Raw genomic sequence first — 18559 nt, 5'->3', positions numbered from 1 at the left:
AAGTTCCAAAGGACCCACTTTTAAATCAGCTTTTGAGGCATGGGATTAACATTTATTGAGTACCTGCTGTATGCCAGGTACTGTGCCAGGTACCGTAAACACATATTACAACAGACCATCTAAGTAGGGAGCTGTCTGGGCTGTAGGAGTCCTTGGCCACCTTGGACAGACAAATCCATAGTGATAAATATGCACAGTACCCCAGTTTCTCCTGTAACATGTATCTCATTATTGTTGTAATAATGAGTAAAGTCAGTGACGTTAATATCAAGGGCTCTGGATACGATGATGGAAAGGTTAACGGAGATGGGAATGTCAGCAGTAGAAATATTTCTCAAATTTAAAAGTTGTTACTTTATATTTTAAAAGCGAGCTAATGGTTTCAGGACTTTATTGATAGAAGAGCGAGCCAGCAGCTCAGCTGTCCATCCTTCCGCACACACGTGTTCCCTGGCCCACACTTCTGGGGCACACGCTCACCACGTGCTGCACAGCCCTTGCAGCCTCTGCCCCTGGGTCTGCACACTGGCTTTATCAGCCAGTTTGGGGCCTGAGGTTTGGAATGCAGGCTTTGCATAACAAGATTTTTCACTCTCTTCTTAACGTTAGGTCTTACAGAATAGTTCAAGCTCCTACCTCTTTCCCTTCTCAGTAACATTTAATCCTCTACAGAAGGGACTAAGGGATTTTGGAGATGTAGCTGAACATGCCTTCTGAGCCAACACTGAAACCTTGGAGTGCAAGGATCACTTTTTTGGTCTTTTGTTTTAGCTGGGTTGGTAGCTCAGTGAATATTTATGGTAAGATCTGAATAAATGGCCCGCATAAGATTTCCAGCTCACAGCAATGGAGAGGCACTGGCACGAGAGTGCTATCTGGCTTGAATGCTCCCCAGGCTGGGGAATAAAAGCCCCCTTCACAGACCATTCTCCTGCATCACAAAGGCAACTTATTTATTGAGATGTGTAGAAAATAAGGAAACCCTGGTGGCGTAGTGGTTAAGCGCTACAGCTCCTAACCAAAGGGTCGGCAGTTTGAATCTGCCAGGTGCTCCTTGGAAACTCTATAGGGCAGCTCTACTCTGTCCTATAGGGTCGCTATGAGTCGGAATCGACTCTACGGCACTGGGTTTGTTTTTATAGAAAATAAGCTCATCACCTGGCTTCTAACTAACGGATACTACCATGAGAAAGGAGTAAAATTAGGGCTTGTTCTGTAGATTCTCCAGCTGCATAAAATTTACAGGTGATCTCTATCTTTCTGTAGGAAAAAAATCCTACCTAATTAGGGGACAGAGGCTTGGCTGTCATGCAAAGCCTGCCTCCTGAGAATGATCTTACCTACTACCATGACAAGACATTTAACTTAACAGTATTAAGGAAATAAAAATAAACTCACTGCCACTTCAAGAATTAATTCCAATCATAAATTCTTTATCCAACACCCCAAATTTAGAGATAATAAAATATATTCCTTGGAGATACTGGTTCAACTCCTTCATGAATAGCTCTCCTGATTTACCAAAAACAGACAAAAAAAAACTTTCAATATTATGAGGTGGGTAGGTTTTTGAGTTAGAACCCATTCAACTACTCCCACCATCTTAGCAACAACCTCTGGGGTACTGCAGCTTTCCCCCAGTGGAAATCCATGGGCCCAGAGGGCAATGTGAAGGGCTTGAAACTGTGGTATTAGCATTAGGCAGGTGGAGTCTGTAATTAAGAAACAGGAGAACACAAAGGTACAGGTAAACTATACCCTTCATAAGTTAGGGTTCTGAAATGTAAGCATGCATTACAGATCTTCAGTTATACTCATCTGGTATCCACTACTAGGAATTGAAGAGGAAGGTAATATTAGAGCAGGGAAAGAGAAAAGATACAGAAAATAAATTAAGATTTGATTTAGGATAAAAATTCAGCCCAAAATTATTTCTTAGAAAAGTCACTAACAGGGCAGTAGCTTTCCAACTGAGTGCCATGGTTCCCTGAGGTCTCACAGGGCTCCTTGAGGGACAGGCAGAGGAGACCTGGTGCTCCTGGTCTCCCAGCCACTTTAATCAGTACCATCTCTGAGGTCTGTCTTAGACATCACACTTCCACACAAGCATTAACTTTGCAAAATGAAAAATATGGCCAAAAAAACAGTGCTGCTGATCAAGAACTAGTTCTCTAAGAAATAACAAAGGCCTGATATTGGACAACAGGAGCCCTGTTAACAGTTAGGCGATTGTCTGCTAACCAAAAGGTTGGTGGTTCAAACCCACCAGCTGCTCCATGGGGGACAGATCTGGCAATCTGCTTCTGTAAAGGTTACAGCCTTGGAAACCCTACGGGACAGTTCTACTCTGTCCTACAGGGTCACTATGAGTCAGAGTCGACTCGACCGTAATGGGTAATATTGGACAAACAGGATAGTGATTCCCAGTCCTGATTTTTGTGATTCTCTTTTCCAAAATTATCTAGAGACATAGTAAAATGATCGTGATAGAATTAATTTTAATTCTTAATAATTAAAAAATATATCAAATACACAGTTCTATTTGAGGAGTTGTTAAAATTATAAGTATTGTGAAGTTGGGAATCACAGCTGAAGAAAAATGTGAACAGTTATTTCTGCATCCCAGAGTCACCAATCTGGAGTAGAATTTAAAAGGAGAATTAGGTCCCAAGTTGCTCACTGAGGTGAAGAAAGAGTTAGGTAGAGAAGAGGAAGCGGCACAGACTCGTTTGCTTTCTTAAGCCCTGAACGACTTCAGTGCTTTGGACATGAACACTGGCCGTTACATACTCTCAGCTGTCAACCCTTTACTGAATTACCACCATCTTTTTTTACGCTTTGGAAGCCCTGGTGGCTTAGTGATTAGGAGTTCGGCTGCTAACCAAAAGGCCGGCAGTTCAGATCCACGAGGTGCTCCTTAGAAACCCTATGGGGCGGTTCTACTCTGTCCTATGAGGTCACTATCAGTAGAAATCGACTTAACGGCAATAGGTCTGGTTTTGGTCTTTTTTACCAAAAAGGAGTTCTGGGTGGTGAAAATGGTTAACGCACGTGGCTGCTAACCAATAGGTTAGAGGTCCACTCAAAGGCACCTCGGAAGAAAGGCCTGGCTAGTCTACTTCCAGAAAATCAGCCATTGAAAACCCTATGGGGCTCAGTTGTACTCTGACACACATGGGGTTGCCATGAATCGGTGTTGACTCAACAGGAATTATTTTTATTTTACTAAAAAGAAGGGACTTCAATTGGAGGGATTATAGCACTTAGGTGGATCGTATCAGTTCTGCAGGAGGAGAAGAAAAAGGGCACAGCCCCCTAGACTTTCTGTGAGGGAACAAGGTTCCATGTCTCCACAGACATGCAAGCAGTGAGAGGAAGGTACGCAAGAGGGCTGGCCACACCAAAAGCAGAGATTAAATTAGCAGCAAACTTCCAGACCCGCTGAAAAGGTTTTGAGATCTGTTATTGTATTCTGGCTAGAGGGACCACCACCCTAGCTAGAGTCAATCCATCTGCTTCCAGTCCCCTATCCGCCACTGACTACTACTCATTCTACTCAAAAAGTTACTATTTTTGAAGGACTTAAACACCCCTTTCCACACGAGCATGAAGTCCTGGGTGAGGTAAACGGTTATTGTGCTCAGCTGCTAACGGAGAGGTTGGTGGTTCGAGGCCACCCAGAGAAGCCTTAGAAGAAAGGACTGGTGATCTACGTCCAAAACACGACCCACTGAAGACCTGAGGGAGCACAGCTCTACTGTGACACACGGGGTGGCCGTGAGCTGGGGTCGGTCCACAGAAACTGGTTTGGGGTTCACATGAGCATGGTGCCAATGGGAACGTGGGGCAGATACTGGGAAACAACTGGTCTTAGGACTGATGTGAGCGTGAGGGAAGGAGCCAACCCACCAGTCCAGATTGGTGATCTCTACAGCTGCAGAAACATTTTTTTCAATTCCTGAAAAAGAAGTCAGAAACAGGTTGTTAACAACGCAGCTTGCACAGTGTGTAACCCTCACTCGCAGCACTGAGGCTGTGATGCCTGGACCTTCCCTGGTGATCTTTCCAGGCCTGGCCTAGTGTGTGTGTGTGTGTGTGTGTGTGCGCGCGCGCGCGTGTGTGTGGGGGGGAGCATGCAGAGACCTGGCCCTGTGTATGTGTGTCTGGTGTGTGTGGGCGCGCAGAAGCCCGGCCCTGTGTGTGTGTGTGGGCATGCAGAGGCCCGGCCCTGTGCGTGTGTGGGGGGGGCATGCAGAGGCCTGGCCCTGTGTGTGTGTGGGGGGGACATGCAGAGGCCTGGCCCTGTGTGTGTGTGGGGGCGGGGGGGCGTGCGCAGAGGCCCCGCCCCGTGCGTGTGTATGTGTGTGCATGGGCATGCAGAGGCCCAGTCCTGTGTGTGCGTGGTGCGTGTGGGTGAGCAGAGGCCCAGCCCTGTGTGTGTATGGTGTGTGTGGGTGCGCAGAGGCCCGGCCCTGTGTGTGCGTGTGGGCCCACAAGGGCCCAGCCTTATGTATGTGTGTGTGTGTGTACGTGTCTGGGCATGCAGAGGCCTGGCCCTATGTGTATGTGTGTATGTGTGGGCATGCAGAGGCCCAGCCCTATATAGGTGTTTTGGTGCACAGAGGCCTGGCCCTATATGTGTGTATGGGCACTCAGAGGCTCAGCCCTGTGTGTGTGTGGCCATGGAAAGGCCTGGCCCTGTGCGTCTGTGTGTGCAGGTGCACAGAGACCCAGCCCTTTGTGTGTGTGTGTGTCTGTGTGTGTGGGCACTCAGAGGCTCATCCCTGTATGTGTGTGTGTGGGTGTGCAGAGGCCCGGCCGTGTGTGTGTGTGGGCGTGCAGAGGCTCATCCCTGTGTGTGTGGGGGGGTGTGCAGAGGCTCATCCCCGTGTGTGTGGGCGTGCAGAGGCCTGGCCCTGTGTGTGTGTGTGCGTGTGTGTGCACGCGCGCAGAGGCTCATCCCTGTGTGTGTGTGGCAAGGGCGTGCAGAGGCCCGGCCGTGTGTGTGTGCGTGTCTGTGTGTGTGGGCACTCAGAGGCCCAGCTGTGTATGTGTGTGTGTGCAGAGGCTCATCCCTGTATGTGTGTGTGTGGGTGCACAGAGGCCTGGCCGTGTGTGCACGCGTGTGTGTGGGCACAGAGGCTCATCCCTGTGTGTGTGTGGGGGGGCGTGCATAGGCTCATCCCTGTGTGTGCGTGTGTGCGTGGGTGCGCAGAGGCCCGGCTGTGTGTGTGTGTGTGGGTGTGCAGAGGCTCATCCCTGTGTGTGTGTGGGCGCGCAGAGGCCTGGCTGTGTGTGTGCGCACGCGTGCAAAGGCTCATCCCTGTGTGTGTGTCCTGTGTGTCCTGTGTGTGTGTGGGGGGCGCGCATAGGCTCATCCCTGCGTGTGCGTGTGTGCGTGGGCGCGCAGAGGCCCGGCCGTGTGTGTGTGTGGGTGTGCACAGGCTCATCCCTGTGTGTGTGTGGGCGCGCAGAGGCCTGGCCGTGTGTGTGCGCACGTGTGCAAAGGCTCATCCCTGTGTGTGTGTCCTGTGTGTGTGGGGGGGGCGCGCAGAGGCCCGGCCCAGTGTGTGGGCTGCAGAGACAGGTCCCTACCGTGGGGAGTTGAACCCGCTGTCCACAGTGATGCTGCTGCTGTCCATGCTGTCCAGCCGTGCTGAGTGAGTGGCTCTCTGGCTGCTGCTGCTGTCGGTTTCTTTCGGGGCCAGGAGGGTGAGGTTTTTCTCAAATTTCCTCTGCAAGTCCCTTTCCTTCTCCCGTTCCAGGAGCCACTGCATGGTGCCCACGTCATCTCTGTTCTTCTCCTCCTCGGTGTTTTTGTTTGCCCCATCCTCAGAGTCGTCGTCATCAGAGACATTGTAGTAGTCAAAAGAGGCTTCCTGGTTGCCTGCTGACTCCTGCTGGCGCTGGGAGGCCGGCAGGGCCTGTGCGGCTGAGGGCCCCAGGGACGGCTCGGGTTTCTCACATCGGCCTGGCAGTGTGTCAGCAGGTGTCTTCGGGTGAGATTTGAGGAGGGACAGGCTGGATTTGTGATAGCTGTTTACAGAAAGGGTGCTGTGAAGAGGTTTGAACAGTGTGTCTTTGCTGAATATCTCTTTCCTCTTGTCCAGGCTGCTGAGCTCCGCACTGTGGTGCTGGATGAGGCGCCCATTGGCAATCCCTTCAGCCACTGAGCCTGAAGCTGCTGGGCCTCCACCTGGCCCCTTTGGTGACTCCTCCTTGTGCCCCACAGGCTCCCTAGAGGAATGGGGGGCCTGCCGATCAGACAGAGGCAGCTTCTTCACCCCTTCCGCCAGGGTCAGTGTGTCATGGTCTTCCTTATTCTTCCCCAGGGGTGATGGTGCCGTGAGCACGGTCTCGCTTGAGGTGTTGCACTGGAAATAGTCGTCTGTGGCCGCCTTTGTCGGACAAGAGTTGAGTTCACCATAGGATGGAAAACTCTCTAGTGGTTTGCCTTGCTCCAAAAGGCTACAAGCACTGGAAGGTTCCTTGCTGCCACTGACTATTTCTGGAATACACACCTCTTTATAGCTTGTGGATGGAAGGTGAGCCCTTTGATGAGTGGCAGTCTGTGCAGGCCTTAAGGTACTGTCGTCCGCGTAGGATTGGCTGGGCATTTGGTTGTCTTGGCTGCAGCCTTCAGCCGCGTCTTCAGGTGTCCCCAGAGGGCCTTTGGAGTTTTCCATTGATCTGGACCTCTCCTTGGCTTTGCTGGATCTCTCATTCCTGGACCTTCGGTCCTGGGTATGGCTGTGGCTTCGATGTACTTTAGAGTGGGAGCTTCCCCTGGAAGGTTCAGGAAAAGGCATCTCAGTCCTCCTTTTGGCCAGTTCACCGGATACATCCCATTCTGGCGTCATGGGAAAATGGGACTCAATCATGTTTGTGCTGCTGTGCATGATAAAGTTATCTCCTTTGTGTTCAATGACGAAGCAGCCCTCCCTGGGTGCCCTGGCAAGAGGGTCACAAAACTCATACTCTCTTTCTCCTGGGATATCCAGACGAGAGCCATCTGAAGGGTCTCCTTTAGACACGCGTGTCTTGCTGTGTGACCGAGATTTTCCGTGGGACTTCCGATGAGTCCTACTCTTTTTACTTCGCCCGCTGTGGTGGGCAGAGGACCCAGCTTTACTCCTGTGTGCTTTTTCTTCTTCAAGTTTCTTCATTAGTGCAGTGTGCCTCATGACATTCTCCACAGTCAAGTCTGGGTTAATGCGTCTGATAATCTCCATTTCCACCTCCCTCGGGATGGTCGTCGGCATGTCCTCATCTCTTAAGGGCCACTCTTCAGGAGGAAACTGGGCAGAAAAATTGGCCAGCTGTTTGGTCTTGTCCTTTTTAAAACTTAGCCGGAATAACTTCAAGCCAAATTTCTTTGACTGTTTTTCGGTATCTTTAGGCTTTGAGAGAGTTTCTGTCTTGTAAGAAAAATTTACAGTACTTTTGCTCTTTTCAGTGGGTGGCACCTGACATAGCGAAGGAGGGCAGTAGGGGTCTTTGCAGTCCTTGGCGGGCTTCCTCTGCAGAGTGGACGCCTGCATGCTGTGCATGTCTTCTCTACAGCAATGGCAAGAGTCGCAGTGGTTTCTGGGCAAGGTTCTTTCCCTGACACAGCCTGAGGCAGAGGGCGTTAGGGTTCCGGCTTGTGGAGAGGTACACTGAGACCTGTCAGGTATCCTCTCATCCAAATGGTACCATTTACTGTTAGTTCTTATGAGGGAAGGAGTTATGAAATACGTCTGTGGGGTCACAATGAAATAGCCATCTGGAGTTGGGTAGATTTTCCTCTCCCGTACCAGCGTGTTCAGGGTGTGCCGTAGGATTTCTTGGCTTGGAGTTGGAACACCTAAAACACGCAAAACAAAAACACTCGTGAAAATGAACAGGCAACATGTGACTGATTCGTGACTTTCAGAATCCTATTGATTTTGTCAAGCTTCAAAGTCTTATCACATGGCAACTGAGCAGGATTCAAATAAAGATGTTCATTACGTTCAGCGTGAATTTTTGTTTTCTCTGATAGACCTTACGACTATTACTACCTACAGAATGAGAAAATACTAAAAAGTCAGGAAAAAGAGAAACTCAAGTTAGACGGAGTTAAAGTGCCACTCTTGTTACAAAGCCTTTATTGACTTGAATCATGAAATACGCAATTTTTTAAGTGAGGGAAAAATGAGAAATAGTATAAGCATTCTAATATATAAACTGATGGAAAAGGCTTTCTCAGTAAAAGCAACTAGTAGGGCTAAATAGTTACCTTAGTATTGAAAATCAAATCTTACTTATGTGCTGGCCATCATATTAGAACTATTCTGTAACACTTCATTTTTTAAGATTAAGTTTACTTAATAAACTGAATTTTATAAATTACATAAACAGGCTAGCCGACTTGACCACTGCTTACGATGCACCCTCCGATTTCAAAATTACCCCCTTCAGTTTGGAAAGTGGATACTGCACTGGAGAGCTTCAGGTGTGAACTTGGCATAAGTCAGCAGGATGGAGGTGGTTTCTCGAATTTGCAACCAGACAGCCCTAAGGAATACACTGGTGAAAGCTTAGACACTCTGTATCTCTCTAACCACTGAGTCTTAAAAAAAAAAAAAAAAATTGCTGTCTTAGAGTAGATTCTGACTCCTAGTGACCCTACAGGACAGAGTAGAACTGCCCCCCAGAGTCCAAAGTACCATATTGTATAAAATAGAAACTCCAGAAGAAAATCATAGATGCTTCTTCGTACAATGCAGTTTCAAAATGTTCAGTATAAAGTCCTCCAGGGCATAGTCCATTTACTTTGTTTCTTGGTTATTCCCCACTCCTATGCCAGGTACATAAAGTACATAGAGGGTGATAAATAACACTTAGGAGAAGGACCTGAAGGATAGAATTTGCAAACAGCCGAGGTTGAATCATACAAAATTGCCAACTGTGTATGACCCACAAAATGACAATTTTATGTGGTTCAACATAATGTGGTTACGGCAGTGTAATAGGGAGACGGAGAAATTGGGCTTTGGGGCCAGACCACCTGGATTCAAATCCCAGCTCCCTCACTGTTAGCTCTGAGCCTCTATACACTGTCATCAAGTGTGGATAACAGTAGTACCTACCTTCATGGACCTCTGAGTGTAATGTGTGTAGAACAGTGCCAGACACATAGTGAGTCCTCAATAAATCTTACCTATTAATAGTCTCAATTCTGGGTCAGGGTCGATGGAAACCCAGATCACCTTCACACAACACTATGTAGCAACCTAAAACAGCTGGGTAAGCTGAGCAGTTTAGGCTCCCCCAACCCCTCCAAAACTTCCAAAGATTTAATAATCTTAATAATAATGGGGTATGAAGGTATTAGAAATGGCTTAGAGTTCTCAAGGAGAGAGAATCCATAAATATGAAGTAACACAGGCACAGAAGATTTCCTCAGAGACTGAAGTAGAGAAGATGACACTGTTTATGGATAATGTACAGTCCCTGGGTGGTGCAAACAGTTAACACATTTGGTTACTAATCTAAAAGTTGGAGGTTCAAGTCCACCCAGGGGTGTCTTGGAAGAAAGGCCTGGCGATCTACTTCTGAAACCTGAGCCACTGAAAACCCTGTGGAGCGCAGCTCTGCTCTGACGCACTTGGAGGCACCACAGCGGGACGAACTCGGGAGCAGCTAGTGGTGGTGGACAGTGTGTTGTTTGATATAATTCCTAAATTTTTGAATTGCATGACTTCCTTTTAGGGTAGTCCTCTAACTCTTCATAAAATACACTGGTTTTAACATAAACGAATTCAATGCTAGTAGAACATATATTTAATAACAAAATTTATTTATTTTATCATATTTTCATCACAAAATAGAAATGAATTTCAATTAAATTTGTGATATAACCCAGGCTATAAATATGCAAGCCTTGAGGGCCATAATAAAACATAAAATGCTTGCACATAAGATAAACAACATCAAAGGGCATCTACGCTTTGGAACAAGTACAGCCAGAGTGCTCCTAAGAGGCAAGGATGGTGAGACTGTGTCTCACATACTTTGGACATGTTATCAGAAAGGATCAGTCCCTGGAGAAGGATATCATGCTTGGTAAAGTAGAGGGTCCGTGAAAAAGAGGAAGACCCTCAGTGAGATGGACTCATACAGTGGCTGTAACAATGGGCTCACGCGTAACAACGACTGTGAGGATGGCACAGGACTGGGCAGCGTTTCATTCTGTTGTGCACAGGGTTGCTATGAGAACCAACTCAATCGCACCTAACAACAACAACACACCATATTAACAGGCAGAGCCTCTATGCTGAACACTAAAGAAGGCACCATTCACACAGAATACAACTTCTGAGATGAGGATTCACTATTCACAGTGTAGTCTTGGAGATGATTCCCACTGGAGTTATGCAGCACAGCAACCAAGATTACAAATCCGTATTTTAAATGGACTGTATCTTAAACAGAGGCATCCCATCAGTAAAACTGTAACAGAACGAAGTTTTACCCAAAACGGTAAGGTTCACTTATCAGAATTCTTGGTAGACTGGTTTATTATGGCTGTTAATAAAGGAAATCTGAGGCTCAATGCATAGAAATAGCTATTTTGATAAAACAAAAATATAACTATTATAAAATTTGCTAACCTTAGGCCTTTCAAATGATGATCATAGAAAACTTATGAAACTATACAGAATCGTGACTCAAATGTAATTATTTTTAAATGCCGTTAAGAACGAGCTCTCTGGTTGTTCCCAAACCAAGGGATAAAAAAGAGTTTACATAGAAAATTTTCATCTAAACTTATTATGTCTTGGATTTTCAGGTATATCAATCAAATAACGTTTAACTTGAAAAATGAAATAAAAACATTCTTTGCTCCATGACCAACCCAATTTAAATACTTCTACCTGTGAGTTTTCAAAGATATAACTGAAAATCACAGACATTTATAATTATTATTTTATTATTTTTATTGTTGTTGCGTACTGTCGAGTCAATTCGGATTCATAGTGACCCTGCAGGTATAGGACAGAGTAGAACTTCCCCGTAGGGTTTCCTAGCTGTAACCTTTATGGAAGCAGACTGCCACATCTTTTACCCATGGAGCAGTTGGTGGTTTTGAGCTGTTGACTTTTTGACTGGGCCACCAACAAAATTCTTTATTTTATTATTAGGTCCTAGTATAGTGACTGATGTTTTTAACTGTGAAATCCAGGGTTCCAGAAGAAATCTGTACGGTTGGTCTGAAGAAGTACAAGTGTGATGGATATGTTTAATTTTGTAATTCCATCCAGCATCACAGGGTATGATGCTGGAAGCTATGCTACTGGTATTTCAAATACCAGCAGGATCACTCTTGGTGGACAGGTTTCTTCAGAACTTTTAGACTAAGACAGACAAGAAAGAAGGACCCAGCAGTCTACTTCTGAAAAAACTGGAGAGTGAAAACCTTATGAATAGCAGCAGAACATTGTCTGATATAGTGTCAGAAGATAAGCCCCTCAGGTTGGAATGTGAAGGTTGGAAGGCTACCTCTTCTAAGTAGAGGTGACGTTAATGATGTGGATGGAGTAAATCTTTTAAGGCCTTCATCTGCTGACAGGACAAGACTCAAAATGAGAAGAAACAGCTGCAAACGTTCATTAGTAATCAGAAGTGAAATGTACAAAGTATGAATCTAGGAAAATAGGAAACTGTCAAAAATGAAATGGAACTCATAAAGATCAATGTCCTAGGCATTAGTGAGCTTAAATGTACTGGTATTGGCCATTCTGCATCAGACGATCATATGGTCTACTGTGTCAGGAATGACAAATTGAAGAGGAATGGCATCATATTCATCATAAAAAGAAGCTTTTGAGATCTATCATGAAGTAGAATGCTGTCAGTGACAGGATACTATCCATAAGCCTACAAGGAGAAGCACTTAATAGGATTATTATTCAAATATATGCACCAACCACTAACATCAAGGATGAAAAAACTGAAGATTTTTACCAACTTATGCAGTCCGAAATTGATGAAATATGCAATCAAGATGCATTGATAACTACTGGTGATTGGAATGAGAATGCTGGAAAGAGAAAAAGAATCAATAGCTGGAAAATATGGCACTGGTGACAGAAACAATGCCAGGGATGGCATAACAGAATTTTGCAAGACAAACAACCTAGTCATTGAAATACCTTTTTTCAAAAACATGAACAAAGACTTTATACATGAACCTCACCAGATGGACTACATCCATGGAAAGAGATGATGGAGCTCAATATCATCAGTTAGAAGGAAGTCAGACGCTGACTGTAGAACAGATCATCAATTGTTCATATGCAAGTTCAAGATGAAGCTGAAGAAAATTAAAACAACTCCATGAGAGCCAAAGTACAACCTTGAGCATATCCCACCTGAATTTAGATATCATCTCAAGAACAGATTTGACATACTGAACACCAATAACCGAAGATGAGATGAGTTGTGAGATACAATCAAGGAAATCATATATGAAGAGAGCAAAAGGTCATCAAAAAGACAGGAAAGAAAGAAAAGACCAAAATGGATGTCAGAAGAGGCTCTGAAACTTGCTCTTGAACGAGAGTACCTAAAGCAAAAGGAAGAAATAATGAAGTAAAAGAGCTGAACAGAAGGTTTCAAAGGGCAACTTGAGATGACAAAGTAAAGTATTATAATGAAATGTGCACAGACTTGGAGATAGAAAACTGAAAGGGAAAAACATGCTCGGCATTTCTCAAGCTGAAAGAACTGAAGAAAAAATTCAAGCCTCAAGTTGCAATACTGAAGTATTCTTGGGCAAAACACTGAATGACACTGGAAGCATTAAAAGAAGCTGGACAATTAAAAAAAAAAAAGAAGATGGAATCCCCAGCCGTGGACAAACCTCACCTCCCACAGAACTTCCAAACAACATTTTCATGGCCCTAGAGATCAAAATTCAAGCCTCGAGTTACAATATTGAAGGATTCTACAGAAAAAATATTAAATGATGCAGGAAACAACAAAAGAAGATGGAGGGAATACAGAGTCACTGTACCAAAAAGAATTGGTTGACATTCAGCCATTTCAAGAGGTAGCATATGATCAAGAACTGATGGTACTGAGGGAAGAAGTCCAAGCTGCACTGAAGGCACTGGGAAAAAAACAAGGCTCCAGGAATTGACAGAATACCAACTGAAATGTTTTAACAAACAGATGCAGCACTGGAAGCACTTGCTTGTCTATGCCAAGAAATCTGGCAGACAGCTACCTGGTGAACCAACTGGAAGAGATTGATATTTGTGCCCATTCCAAAGAAAGGTGATCCAACAGAATGTGGAAATATGGAAAAATATCACATGGAAGTAAAATTTTGTTGAAGATCATTCAAAACCCGTTGCAGCAGTACATCCACAGGGAATTTTCAGAAATTCAAGAAGATGTGAAATGAGGGATATTATTGCTAATGTCAGATGGATCCTGGCTGAAAGCAGAGAATACCAAAAAGATATTTACATGCATTTTATTGACAATGCTAAGGCATTCGACTGCATGGATCATAACAAATTATGGATAACATTTCGAAGAATAGGAATTCCAGAACACTTAATTGTATGCATGTGGAACCTGTACATAGACTAAGAAGCAGTCATTTAAACAAAACAAAGGGATATTGTGTGGTTTAAAATTAAGAAAAGTGTGCATCAGGGTTGTACCTTTCATCATACTTATACAATCTGTATACTGAGCAAATAATCCAAGAAGCTGGACTATATGAAGCAGAGTGCACCTTCAGAATTGGAGGGAGAGTAACAGCTTGAGATATGCAGATGATACAACCTTGCTTGGTTAAAGTAAAGAGAATTTGAAACACTTACTGATGAGGTTCAAAGACTACAGCCTTCACAAAGAATTGAACCTCAATATAAAGAAAACAAAATTCCTCACAACTGGACCAATAAGCAATGCCATGATAAACAAAGAAAAGACTGAGGTTGTCAAGGATTTCATTTTACTTGGAGGCACAATCAACACCCATGGGAAGCAACACTCAAGAAATCAAATAAAGTATCGCACTGGGCAAATCTGCTGCAAAAGACCTCTCTAAAGTTTAACAAGCAAAGATGTCACTTTGAGGACTTAGGTTTGCCTGACATAAGCCATGATATTTTCAATTGCCTCATATGCATGTGAAAGCTGGACAGCAAATAAAGAAGACCAAAGAAGAATTGATGTACTTGAAATATGGTGTTGGCAAAGAATATTGACTATACCATGGACTGCCAGAAGAATGAACAAGTCTGTCTTGAAAGAAGTACAGACTAGAATGCGCCTTAGAAGGGAACATGGTAAGACTTCGTCTTATGTACTTTGGACATGTCATCAGGAGGTACCAGTCCCTGAAAAAGAACAGCATGCTCGGTAAAGTAAGGGGTCAGCAAAAGAAAGAAAAACCCTCAACAAAATGGGTTGACACAGTGTCTGCAACAACGGGCTCAAACACGGCAATGACTTTTAGGATGGTGCAGGACCGGGCACTGTTTCCTTCTATCATACATGGGGTCACAATGAATCGGAGCTGACTTGATGGCAGATAACAACAACAGCAATTCCATTACCACCAAATTCTGCTCCCAAAGTTCATCATGAATACGAATTTTGAGGACTTAATGGAAAAAGGTAAGTTTTACATCCTAAGAGGACTGAAACCTGACCTCTCCTTTCTCACAACTTTACATCTTCCAAAGCAAAAATAAATATTTAAAAATTCTGCATGATAATGTGATGTTACTTAGACTTAGACACTGCTGTGATTCTTCAATACTGGCAAATTTTCAAAAACAGAGAGCAAATGTACATATTGCTTATGTTAAACATTTTAGATTGAATATTTTTAATGGATTTCTTTAGATTATTTCTTCTTGTTTGTGAAAAACACTAACTGAGGATGAATTCAGTAAAGCCCTATGTAAGGGGAAGATTTGGAGATAGGATACAGTTTATATAATGTTATCACTCTCAAGCCAAGTGTAAAGTCCACTTCAACCCCATAAGCAACCTTGTAGGATGAGCACTATTTCCCTGAGGGTCAGCTTTCTCCCTAGGAAAATCCAACTGTAATAAATTCAAAAGTACTAGCCCAATTTAAATTACCATTCATTCTGGACAAATGGATAAACAGTTACTTAGAAAGTTGGTAAGCAAATATATACTGTTTTCAAGTCTTTTGAAAATATTCTTGTTTCTAACATTCTGCATCCCACCTTGGAGAGAGGTGTCTGGGTCTTAAACGCTAGCAAGCGGCCATCTAAGATGCATCAATCGGTCTCAACCCACCTGGATCAAAGGAGAATGAAGAACACCAGGGACACAAGGTAATTACGAGCACAAGAGACAGAAAGGGCCACATAAACCAGAGACCACATTAGCTTGAGACCAGAAGAACTAGATGGTGCCCGGCTACAACCGATGACTGCCCTGACAGGGACCACAACAGAGAACCCCTGAGGGAGCAGGAGAGCAGTGGGATGCAGACTCCAAATTCTCATAAAAGGACCAGGCTTAGTGGTCTGACTGAGACTAGAAGGACGCTGATGGTCATGGCCCCCAAACCTTCTGTTGGCCCAGGACAGGAACCATTCCCAAAGCCAACTCTTCAGACAGGGATTGGACTGGACAATGGGTTGGAGAGGGATGCTGGTGAGGAGTGAGCTTCTTGGATCAGTTTGACCCTTGAGACTATGTTGGCATCGCCTCCCTGGAGGGGAGATGAGAGGGTAGAGGGGGTTAGAAGCTGGTGAAATGGACATGAAAAAAGAGAGTAGAGGGAGGGAGTGGGCTGTCTCATTGGGGGAGAGCAATTGGGAGTATGTAGCAAGGTGTATATAAGTTTTTGTATAAAAGACTGACTTGATTTGTAAACTTTCACTCAAAAAAAAAAGCACAATAAAAATTAAGAAAAAATTCTTGTTTCTGTAATACAAACTAATACATGAGTTGTTAAGTTGGTTTTGATATGTTAAACATATATAAAAAGGTAATGAAAAGGTTTAAGTCTCAGTATACCAGACATTTTTAGTGGAAGACTTTTCACTAAAAACTGTCTTTAGAATATGAATGTCCAAACGAGGGATAACCCGTTAAACGGATAGAGGGTATTATTTTTATTTAAAACACGTGCATTAAATATAAAATTTCAGAGAGTTTAATAATATTCAGTCAGACTTCAAAACTTTATTTTCAAGTAGTATAGAGAAAATGTAAGTACCTTCTTCTTATTAAGAAAAAAAAATCCAAAATATAAACATATTCAAACACCTCCAGGGCTTTGGTATTGTCACTTAAAATGTCTAGGAAATACATTTTTCAAAGGGAATTTAAACAATATTAATTTTTCTAAACTATACTGCTCTGATGTATCTTAATAGCAAAAGAAAGGCAGAAAAACAAAGGAAGGAAAGAAAGCAGACAGGGATATTGAAAGAAAGGAAAGTAGGAAGGAGGGAGATACAAAGTAACTAAAGGGCAGAGACAGAAAAGAAGTAGGAAGGAGGGAGATACAAAGTAACTAAAGGAGGGGGAGACAGAAAAGAAGTAGGAAAGAGGGAGATACAAAGTAACTAAAGAAGGAGAGAGGGAGACAGGAAGGAAAGAAGGAAGGAGGGAGATTAGGAAGGGGATACAAAGAAGAGAAGAAAGAGATACAAAGAAAGGAAACAGGGAGACAGGGAGATACAAAAGAAGGAAAGAAGCAGAGAGGGAAAATCTCATATGTTTATGAAATACTAGTTTAAGGTCTCGAGTGACTTAAAAATGTTTTAAATTATTAGCACTATGCCCTAGACAGGAGTCACTGGGTGGTGCATGGTGAACATGCTGAGCTACTGCCCAAAAGGTTGGCGGTTTGAGTCCACTCAGAGGTGCCTTATAAGAAAGACCTGGTGATCTACTTGCAAACAATTAGCTATTGAAAACCCTGTGAAGCACAGTTCTGCTCTGACACACACACGGTCACCATGAGGTGGGATGAGCTTGACAGCGACTGGATACTAGTCATGCCCTAGACCAGGGCTTATCAAACTTCTTCAGTAAAGGGCCAGATAGTAAATATTTCAGGCTTTGTGAGACAGATAATCACTGTTGCAACTACTCAAGTCTGCCATTGTAGTACAAAATTTGCCAAAGACAACAGAACAATTAGGTGTGGCTCTGTCCCCCAAAAATTTTACTTACAGAAACAGGTGTTGTTGTTAGGTGCCATTGAGTTGATTCAGACTTATAAGTAACCCTATGTACAACAGAAGGCAACACTGTGCCATCCTCACAATCATTGCTATGTTTGAGCCCATCGTTGCAGCCACTGTGTCAACCCATTTCATCGAGGGTCTTCCTCTTTTTTTGCTGACTCTCTACTTTGCCAAGCATGATGTCCTTCTCCAGGACTGGTCCTTCCTGATAACATGCCCAAAGTACATGAAACAAAACCTCACTATCCTCACTTCCAAGGAGCACTCTCGCTGTATTTCTTCCAAAACAGGTTTGTTCATTCTTCTGGCAGTCCATGGTATGTTCAATATTCTTCACAAACACCATAATTCAAAGGCATCAATGCTTCTTTAGTCTTCCTTATTCACTGACCAGCTTTCACATGCATGTGAGGTGACTGAAAATATCAATGCTTGGGTCAGGCGAACCTTAGTCCCCAAAGTGACATCTTTCTTTTGATCACTTTAAAAAGCTCTTTTGCAGCAGATGTGTCCAATGTAATACATTGTTTGATTTCCTGACTGCTGCTTCCATGGGTGTTGATTTTGGATCCAAGCAAAATGAAATCCTTGACAACTTCAATCTTTTCTCCATTTATCACGATGCTGCTTATTGATTCACTTGTAAAGATTTTTGTCTTCTTTATGTTGAGGTGTAATCCATACTGAAGGCTATAATCCTTGATCTTCATCATAAGTGCTTCAAGTCCTCTTCGCTTTCAGCAAGTAAGGTTGTTGCGCCGTTCTTCTTCATATAGTTCACGTCTCTGTTTATTTGTCAGCATACAGACTGAGGAAGTATGACGAAAAGATACAATCCCGATGCACACATTTCTTGAGTTTAAACTCTGCAGTATTCCCTTGCTCTGTTCAAACGACTGCCTCTTGGTCTACGTACAGGTTCCACATGAGCACAATTAAGTGTTCTGGAATTCCCATTCTTTGCTATGTTATCCATAATTTGTTATGATTTACACAGTTGAATGCCTTTGCATAGTCAATAAAACACATGTAAATACCTTTCTGATATTCTCTGCTTTCAGCCAAGATCCATCTGACATCAGCCATGATATCCCTCGTTCCATGTCCTCTTCTGAATCTGGCTTGAATTCCTAGCAGTTTCCTGTCAATGTACTGCTGCAACCACTTTTGAATGATCTTGAGCAAAATTTTACTTCCAAGTGATATTAATGACATTGTTTGATAATTTCCACATTCTGTTGGATCACCTTTCTTTTGGAATGGGCACAGACATGGATCTCTTCCAGTCAGTTGTCCAGGACACTGTCTTCCAAATTCTTGGCATAGGA

General features: G+C 43.7%; 1 protein-coding gene across 7 annotated transcripts in view; it reads right to left on the bottom strand.

Moving 5' to 3' along the window:
- STOX2 (storkhead box 2) overlaps positions 1-18559 on the bottom strand; it is an 82516-nt gene that overhangs the window by 7960 nt on the left and 55997 nt on the right. For 5 of the 7 annotated variants that reach the window (XM_049864314.1, XM_049864313.1, XM_049864315.1 and 2 more), the window contains one exon: positions 5596-7846. In XM_049864314.1, the coding sequence (XP_049720271.1) occupies positions 5596-7846 (2251 nt within the window). Of the gene's footprint in view, positions 1-3909; positions 3959-5595; positions 7847-18559 lie in introns of all 7 variants that reach the window. The other 2 variants (XM_049864317.1, XM_049864316.1) reach the window with 1 other exon arrangement.

Source organism: Elephas maximus, chromosome 21 (genome assembly GCF_024166365.1).
Source record: "Elephas maximus indicus isolate mEleMax1 chromosome 21, mEleMax1 primary haplotype, whole genome shotgun sequence".
Taxonomy (NCBI): Eukaryota; Metazoa; Chordata; class Mammalia; order Proboscidea; family Elephantidae; genus Elephas; species Elephas maximus.
This window is presented reverse-complemented; position numbering and strand designations above follow the sequence as displayed.